Consider the following 10026-nt stretch of genomic DNA (forward strand, 5'->3'; position numbering starts at 1 on the left):
AGATCATTAACAGTCAGTGTTTTTTTACATTATATAACAGACAGGGGCGTAGCCAGCTTTTTTCAACTTGTAGGCACATAAAAGGGGGTCTGGGGGCTTAGCCCCCGGAAGCCAAAAACAAGTTCATGCAGTTTAAAAGGAGCAAAATTCACATTCCAAAGTATTTTCAAGGAAAATTATCAAAACAATAATTTTTAAACTATGAATTTTGATTAGATGGCATACTTTATTGAGGGTGGTAAATCATGGCGCCACACAGACTTGATTTGACTATACGGCTTGAACTCACTACCTACTCCATTCTCGCCTGTTTTATGGTATTTTTGGGACTTTTGAAAATGTTAATTTCTTGACCAACTTGTAGGCCCGTGCCTACATGGCCTAATAGTAGCTACGCCTCTGACAGAGACCCGTAAAAGGCCTCCTCAAAATTGAAATTTTCTTTCAAATAATGCAGGATTCCCCAAAATCCTAACTTACACCAGGTTTTTCCTTTTCCAAATTAGCAATTGAATAATAAAATAATTTATAACAATCTTTCCTAGATCATCGCTTTACAGAAGGTTTAGGATGTCACTATGCAATTATTCAAAATTTACATGCAAGTTAATTCTAGAACTTGAACTAGAATATGTTGTTCATACTACATGTAAATTGTGTAAGGAAATGGTGTTGAAAATGCCAAATATTAATCTAAGTCAGGTCACTATTTGTTTAAATCTAACAAACAGAAATGTAGGAAAGAACCAATTGTAAAATTTAAATATGAAATGAATAGCCTGAATATCATTGGTATATAAAATTATTGTGTTTGCTACAAATTACAATGTACTAATGTCTAGGAAGTTGATAGCCACATTTACTATGAAATCTTTTTCTCTGAAGCATTCATTGCATTCACTGTAGTGTTTATCTGAACTGAAATGCACTTATCAAAAATTTAACAAATTATTTTAAAAATTATTGTTAAACAAAGTCAGGAGAGCTTTTAATTACAATGCGTATGAATAATAAATTATTTTTAGCTTCCAATAAAAATAATTATATTATTGCCATAAAAATTTGTAATTACCATGCATTTTACTCTTAAGTACAAAGATTACCAACAAATAAATTACATGTATTTAAATTGATCAACATCATTCAAAGCAGTAACAGTTATCAAATACACTTTTAAATTACAGATATAAGAAAATGAATTTTGTCAAGTAAGAAACAACCCATGTTCTACGTTATAATCACTAACCTAGTTTAAATACTACCTCATAATGGTTTATAAACATGTGTTTGATCAATCTTTGACATTCAAACTTTCTTTCATACACTGTTTTGTATAAGTATCATTCTATCATCCATCTTATAATTTCATCTATGTAAAATAATCGTTGCCTAACACCCCCAGTACACATAATTCATTTGATGTAATAATATGCTAACATTCTATTCCAAATTTGTCAAAGTTTCTCAATATCACACCTATCTGTAAATGGACAGATCCCATGGCAATAGTATGAAGTTTGTATCTATCTGCTCCACTGTAGATCAGATCTGGGTTTTTAAGTTGAGGGCCTCCACCAAGGAAGCTCTGTGATACTTGTTCCATATAGCTACCAGAGGGCCGCCATGTTGGACACTCGAGATTATGTATACCAGGTGATGTTGGAATATGGCAGAAACCATATCCATACAGTTCATTCCTACCAAAACTATCTTGATGCCAGACTTGAAAATGTAATTTTGGCCATCCTGAAATGATAAATTTAATAAATCCAATAATATATAGTATTAATCAGGACATTATGATATATCAGACAATAATTAAAGTCCTTGTAATTCAACTCTTATTAAACAGCCTTTTCAAAACATTTCAGAAAGTTCAACTTTGTAACATACAGACAAGTCACATATTACAATTATATTTAAAAAAAATAGTACAAAACATCTACAATATTCTCTAGGGCTTGTCACTCGCACACAACATCAGTTTTATGATTGATTGGCAGAATAAATACTTGATTAACTTAATATTATGTGCATTATTTACTGGTTATAAAAAAAGTTTTTCATACTTTCAGATAACTTTAATTCATGAAAGACACATAAAAAAAATATATACAGCTTTGCCTAAAATATTATTTTCCTAAAATGTATATTCTGCACCTTCCTTCTTTTCAACATGCCCACATTGCAAATTACAAGTAGCGTCTGACTCAGTAAAGTAACAAAAATTTGTTTATCAAGTTACAGTGCTACAATTAAGCATTTCAATGATTTCTAATAATGAAATTATAGTCTAACCTTGTAAACCTTTAGTAGCAAAGTGAACATCTATTGGGTGTGAGAAGTATGCTGCAGAGTGATTTTGTGGGTTATCTACCTGAGTCTGTCCTTCCCTCACACCTGCTAAAATCTTCCATGCACCACCTGACAATAACAATTACACAATATGTCAAAGATGAACAATAAAATCTCATTCTTCAAGAAGAACTGATTTTGCAGGGGAAAAAACCACCAAGAAATTCCTTATTTCATCAATGTAGAATATTTCCAGTTGTTAAACAATAGTAAAATTCAATACTTCAAATACTTATCTATAATTAACCTATTTTACATAAGTTGTCTCATTAAAGCAATTGTACACATACAAAAAAGAAACTGTGCTATATTTTCATGATTACTCGGAGTAACTGGGTGATTTTTTTCCATCTGAGTACTGGCACACTTGCCTACAAATTGCATACATGTACATGTAAATTGAGTGAAATTTTACCAGATATTTTACCCCAATATGACTTGAACGCTGGCATGCAACTTTTTACATGCGGACATCAAGCGATAAGTTTTTTATGTTTTATTTCTCACTAAACTTTTACACTCGGAAACATCACATTTCATATTGAATTTTGACTTGTTAATAAGACACCACAGCTTCGAGAAAACTATACTTCATTCTCTTGAGCTTCCTACACCAGGAAGAAGTGTCACTGACGTTGCAAGACAGTTTAACTGCCATTGCAACACAATTATCAATCTGTGGCAGTGTTTCCAGCAATCTGGAGGCATATGAGATGATTTGGTTAAGGTAGGCCAAAGATAACAACTGCTAGTCAAGAAACTATACACAATGCATTTAAGTAACAGGTTTAAAACTGCTACAAGTACTGCTAGACAATTTGGCATATCTAGAAAAACCTTTCTGAATCATTTGAGCAAGACTACAAACCCAATAAAGGGCAGGCGGTCATACTTAAGCTAGATTATTAATCCTCGTAACCATAATCTTCAGAGACTCTGGTTCCTCTTGCCCTGTGAGCAAGAGTATTGTTTAGTTTTATTTATTTGATTCATAGGAGAGGTGAAGAAATTTCAGAGACTGAAACACATTTGCAGTAAAAATTGACAATTTAACAAACCCGAATTATGCAATTAACATGAACAAAACAGTGGCGTTTATCTTTGATTATGACAGAAAATACTGCATCATGAAGGCGGATATAAATATCCCAGATTTTGGTTTTTACAAGAATAGGCCTGTCAGAAAAATTAGTAAAACCAAGTGCACAGTTTCCTTTTTGCATTAGTATATTTGTAGTGTAAAAAAACTACTATCATTTCACCTGTGTTTATTCCCCATTTGCAGAATAAGCTGTGTTCAGGAAAGCCTGATCCACCGATGATCTGTCCAATTATGTGTACTTCTGCCATTTATATACTTAAAATCTGTAAAACATCAGAAATTGATTCATAGCATTTTTAAAATCACTTCAATACATGTATATAGATAAAATTCTTCAAATGAAGAACAGATCTGCTATTATTTTATTAATTCATTTTAAAACAAATTATTTCCATAGTTATCCTTCACAATTCATGTCAAATTATTTTCATTATTTTTCAATGAAAGGACTAATGATACAAACTTATCATGAAATCGTAATGGTAGTCAGACTATTCTCTCCCTTACCAGTTCCTGCCCTGATGTTTTCTCCCTGACTGTTTTTGGGAAAGAACTGTCTGCATATGTGCAGAAAGTTCCTCCCCATTTCTAATTCTATCAATACATTATAAATATAATATGTATTTAGATGTTTAATAAATGGGTAAGCTTATTGTTAATAATAGATTAGAAAAATATATTTAACAGATTGCTACACAATAATATGTGTTAATTATGAGTCTGTTGATTATTCTTTGTTAAGTTTTGTAAAGGTTAAAGTTTATTAGTACGTATTTACATTATTAAATTAGTCAGGGGCAGCACAGCCCCGCAACCAATTATTATTAAATTATTCTTATAAACAGTTGATTTACCAGACTGATTAACAGTTTGTCGATTTACCAAAGTAAATGTGTTACAACTCATTTGAAATTCTGCAATCCTATTGGACAAATAGAGGATATTGAATGAGTGTAAGTTCAATACTGAATTTATTGCACGAGTTGAATAAAATCATATTATGCGAGCCTCTGGCGAGCATAATATTATTTTATTCAACTCGTGCAATAAATTCAGTAATGAACTTACACGAATTTAATATTCTATTTATCACATACCCAAAATAAAGACCATTTAAAGTGAAATAAGAGTCATTTTTCATTGACGCGCCTATAGTATAACGCTAACATTTAGCGCATCTTTACACTATGTTTGTACAACGCTAATGACGTCACGTCAAAATATATGCACGGCCGTGCAATACCATATTTACGGAGTTGCAAAATCGGCACGGGTGTGTGATAAAAAATAATTTCAAACACTACTGTTAATTAATGTTATATTGCATCATGTTTTTACATGAACGTATCATACAATTAATAGTTTTTTATGTGTTTTGTCTGACAAAGTAAATTAGCAGAAGAACTCTTAAATTAATTAGTAGTTGAAATATAATTATTATTTATGTACTAGTAAATTAGAAATAGCCACCTTGAATTTGATGATGATTTTTTATTTGGATATTTTCAGTTGGTTTTATCTCTTTATCTACTATATAAATACTGAAGTGTACGTAAGTGATGTAAAATTTTCAATCAAAAAGCATTTCTAACGACTAAGCATCCCTTTTTTAGTGTTAATGTTATACATTATCAGGGTTTCTCCTTTCTATAGCAAGCAGGACCATTTAAAAGCATCTGCCTGTCTGGAAAATTCTTTTAAACATTATTACATTCATTTAAACAATCTTCATAATTTATGAAATATAATTAAATCTTGTAAAACTAAAATAATATCTTACAAAATATTGGGGGAGAACTGTCTGCATATATGATGATTATATCAAATTTGGGACAGAACAGTCAGGGGAGGAAATGGTTTGGGGGAAGAACCGTATGGGAGAGGAACTGGTAAGGGAGATTATAGTCTGGGGCAAAACTGTCAGGGGAGGAAATGGTTTGGGGGAAAACCGTCAGGGGAAGGAACTGGTAAGGGAGAGAATAGCCTTTCACTGTGAAAAGATTTTTATCATTTTCGACTATTCCCTAAAAATCTACCAGAATGATAAAGTAAATTGAAATTATGCATAAATTCAAATCTGTAAAGTTTATTCACAAAATAATCTGTGCATTTATCAATTTCTTAAAGTAGTTAGAAATGGTTAACATGTTCAAACAAGAAAGTTTTGCTTACTAGTTAAGTTTTAATATTTCATAGTACTGTAAGGGAAATGATAAACAAACATACAGAAATTTAACCTACATGTAATATATAAATCTATGATACAAAGTTTTAAAACAGTGACATGACAAAAGCTTCTAGCGCAATATTTTTTAGCTGATGTACTCCACAAAAATTCATTTGTCCACCATATTTGTTTACCTCGACTGGTTATGTTTTTCTTTACTTGTATTTAGAAATGTTGTATGAAATTGTCCGGTATACCCGGATATCGAAAATTAGCTTTTTTTTCGCAAAAATAAAATGTAGAGGAAAAAACTTATTTCAGTGTATCAACGCATATTTAAGAATGAGATATGAGAATAAGTAACGAAATAATATAAAACAAGAGTAACTCGCCCTATAACGACTCGCCCCATCTCAGTGACCCATTCGCCCCATTAAATATCTAGGATATTCAAGTTTTTTCTATAAATACATGATTTATTTTCACCGAGTGGTATGAAAATAAATATTTCATGAGTGGCGGTAGCCACGAGTGAAATATGGTAAATTTCATGCCACAAGATGAAAATAAATCATGTATTTATAGAAAAAACTTGAATTTTCTGTTTATTATGTACATTTTTCTCTTTTTGGCGATAAAATTTGAAAAACTTTCCCTTAAATTTGGTGTACTGGTAGAATTTAAAAGAAAGTAGTCCGGCAAGACACCAGTGAAAATACGGAAAATATGTTTCACTGCAGTGAAAAATAAATTTTTACAGTGAAAATACGGAAAATGAAAATACGCATTTTATTTCATCAATATTTCTCAATATTTCATTTGTAAGTATATAATAAATATTTTTAATTAATTTGGATTGTTCAAAAATATTTCTTAAAACAAGAACTTATCGTTGCGAAACGCGTTGGAAACAGACAAATGACTTTAAGGGCCCAGTAGAGGAACAAGACCTGAATGAAAAGCATGATTACCGGAAAAGCAGTGTTAAAAGAATGTAGAAACACTACTGTAACGTTTATAAATAGTTCCTAGAATTCTCAGTAAGCCAAATGATTTCAAAAAGCAGACATGAATGAATGAATGATAAAGACATAATTATGACCAGACACAACCATCAATGTACTCTTTTGACATTCAAGTATAACTATCACCTTACAAACTGTCAACCTGGCGTATGCGTGGCCGCAGAACTATGCCTACTGCAGTAGCTATTTCAAAATCCATTTATAAATGACAGAATTATTGACTGCATGCAGAGACATATAAATAGAGGATATTCAAGTTTTTTTTAATATAAATACAGAAACTTTTTTTTCGTAAAGTGGTATGAAAATAAATATATCGCCACGAGTGAAATATCATGATTTTCATACCACAAGATGAAAATAAATTTTGTATTTATAGAAAAAAAAACTAGAATTTACTGTTTATTTAATACATTTTGCTGTTGGTTTTTACAATACAATTTTAAAGACTTTTCCTTAAATTTTGCGTACTGGCAGAATTTAGAAGAAATTAGTCCGGCAAGACACCAGTGTAAATACGCAAAAATATGTTTCACTGCAGTGAAAATAAATTTTTACAGTGAAAATACGGAAAATGAAAATACGCATTTTATTTCATCAATATTTCTCAATATTTCATTTATAAGTATATGATAAATATGTATTTTAACGTCTCTGCTGCATGGATATAACCATCGATGTACTTTTATGAAACTATAAACCTTAGAAACCTTTATTGATCTTAACGCGACAAACTTGTCAAATCTTTTTTAAAGAATCATATATTTAAGCCAAATTATTACAAAATCTGTCACTGATCGAATGACAGAAATGGGCAGTACAAAACGGCATATTTATGCATAATTATTTCAAAGTCAACCAATGAATGGCATAAAGCTATCAACAAACAAATTATTCACAATCATCACATTTGACATATAAGTGTGACCTTGACCTTTGAACTTGAGACATGACCCTAATTTAATTGAATGGTGTTATGGTGATAACTGACAATCGGTCATTCAGACAATAGTGCATGTACAAGCAGTGACGTTGAAACGTACATGCACATTTGTACTTAAATGTTTTCAAAGTATTTGCCGTTGTGTGCTATATAAGTTTGATGCCTTATAACCCATTGGGTGAATAATTATGTTCTTATACCATAAGGAGTCCTTTTGTTGAAAAATGTAGCATTGTAAACGAAGCTATGACTATTGAACTGTTGTTTGATTTGATTGTAAACAATCATAATTTATCTTAAAGTTGAAGGTTTAAAATATGTTCTACTTCTTTATTTCTTGCATATCAGACTGGCGTTTCCGTGAGTTTTACCCATGCCGGAAATTTCATCTGGCATGGGGGGTGCCAGATGAGTCGCGTGCCAAACAACAACGTCATTTTAGCGCGCTTTATGAATGAACCGCGTTAAAATGACGTCGTTTTAGAAGGGAAATATGTGCTAAGGATGACGTCATTTCGCCGTTGTTATTTAAGTTGTAAGTTCATACGCTATTGTTAGAAAATAGTTATGGATGAAATGACTTTAATTTCCATGAACATATATCATATTGAGGTAAACCATTTTAAATATGAAATAATATGGCAGAATATGCAAGAAAAAATATCTAACATATGTTTGCGGTTCGGATCGGAATATCCGTCCCTCGGGAACCCGCCCATGGGCGGGTCCCCTCGGGACGGATATTCCGGTCCGAACCACAATATTATTAATCATTTAATTAAACAAAGAATGTCCAAGGTAACGTTAGATGATAAAAACACAAATTAAATGTACGAAAACAAATAAAATGTTGTTGTTTTCGCTTATTAGAACAGTAATTATTCCTTAGTTAGATAGCAAATGAATCAGTCGACTTAGATTTATTAAATTCCAATCATTATAAGGATACGTTTAGGATAAATAGATTAAACACTTAAATTAGTAATTCTCAGATATAATCAATTAAAATTTTGTAAAAAAAATACGGCATTACGATTTCTGCAAGGCCGCACATGACAGCATATTTGTCTTTTTCAAGTGAACGTTATCGTTTTGTGTATTCCTTTATCCCGCCAACAATATGTATTATCTTTAAGATTAGCTCAAACTGTCTGAAAAATACCACTCGAAAACTTTTGTTTGAATCACAATATACTTGTGCCGGATTTCATTTGTCATATTTTATGTTCATAAAGCAGACTATTCGAACTGTTTAGAAATGTTTGTGAAAATGCCATTTTTCAGGACGCCTCAATGATGACGTTTTCAAATAAATAAACGTCGCAATTACAAACCGTTGATACTTGATGGAAAATTCTAACATGAAATTTTACGATTTTTACACCAAACTCCGGAAAACTTTGGACAAGATCCATTTTTTTATGGATGCATTATAAAATTTCAACATACGTCGCAGTTTTTGAGCTGTACCGCTGTAGCGTTTTCATGGTTATTTAAGGCGGCCTGAGACGGCACTGGATACCATTAAATCAATAATATTTTGCACTTTTTTTAGATGAATTATCAATGTTTGCGCAGGTATAAATCAAAATTGTATCATAGTTTGGAGACCTTTCTGTTGAAAATGTGTCAGGGTTAAATCGTATACATATACATGCACAGTGCGTTAACTGGAGTGCGGGTATTAGTTACCCGCACTCCAGAGCATGCCCATTGATTGGCTCATTTTTGCTGGGGTTTACATATTGTGACGGCAGAGAAAGGGAAAGCGACAGAAATATCATATTCAGATGTTCGTTCATTGGTCCATTTTTGCCGGGGTTTCATATTGTGACAACAGGGAACGTGTTTTTATGTTTGACTATGATACAAAAGAGAAAGAACACCAAAACACTCGGCAATCTGATTAATACTCGGGGGCTACGCCCCCTCGTACAAATCAGATAGCCTCGTGTTTCGGTGTTCTTTCTATTACAAAGAAATTATAAAAATTATCAGAATTATAAACCAATTCCGGGGTAATTCTGGATCATCCCTTGCATATGAAAAAAATAATCATATATCATGACATTTTGTTCAAAGACTTTAGCTATCTTTATTTATGAAATTGGAAACTGGTATCTTTTATGTCCTTAATGAGGTATACAAAACACAATCTTTTTACCATACAATAGTAGATAAAGTCAACATTTACATTTTTAAAGTAAAAAATAACTGGAAAATCAGCATCAATATTTCATTATTACATTTCATATGTTTTATCTATTTTTGTTGATATCTAAACATTTTTTTTCAAAAATCTTTCCAATGTCAGTGGCCCGTGGTCAAGAAGAAGAAGAACTTTATAAAATTGAAAAAAATCACCGCAGAATGTCCTGTTCCTATATTACTAAGTTGCCATGTGCTTGTTTTTTTGTTGTTGTTTGTGTGTGTG

The 10026-nt window shown here is 31.7% G+C and overlaps 1 protein-coding gene across 1 annotated transcript; it reads right to left on the reverse strand.

Moving 5' to 3' along the window:
- Positions 1–402: 402 nt before the first annotated feature.
- On the reverse strand, positions 403–5839 carry LOC132759176 (B9 domain-containing protein 2-like). Its single transcript, XM_060750900.1, has 4 exons — positions 5699–5839; positions 3618–3720; positions 2299–2424; positions 403–1746 (listed from the first exon to the last, which is right to left on the reverse strand). Exons 2-4 carry the CDS (start codon positions 3703–3705, stop codon positions 1433–1435), a joined length of 528 nt encoding a protein of 175 aa, XP_060606883.1. The 5' UTR covers positions 3706–3720; positions 5699–5839; the 3' UTR covers positions 403–1432.
- Positions 5840–10026: the final 4187 nt, after the last annotated feature.

Source organism: Ruditapes philippinarum, unplaced genomic scaffold, assembly GCF_026571515.1.
Source record: "Ruditapes philippinarum isolate M1 unplaced genomic scaffold, ASM2657151v2 ctg132_1_1_1_1, whole genome shotgun sequence".
Lineage (NCBI taxonomy): Eukaryota > Metazoa > Mollusca > Bivalvia > Venerida > Veneridae > Ruditapes > Ruditapes philippinarum.

Coding starts and splice junctions, on each gene's coding strand:
- LOC132759176 (XM_060750900.1), bottom strand. CDS start 3,705: ATGGCAGAAGTACACATAATTGGACAGATCATCGGTGGATCAGGCTTT. Junction 2,425..3,617: donor CAAATGGGGAATAAACACAG/GTGAAATGATAG, acceptor TGTTATTGTCAG/GTGGTGCATGGAAGATTTTA. Junction 1,747..2,298: donor TGCTACTAAAGGTTTACAAG/GTTAGACTATAA, acceptor TTATCATTTCAG/GATGGCCAAAATTACATTTT.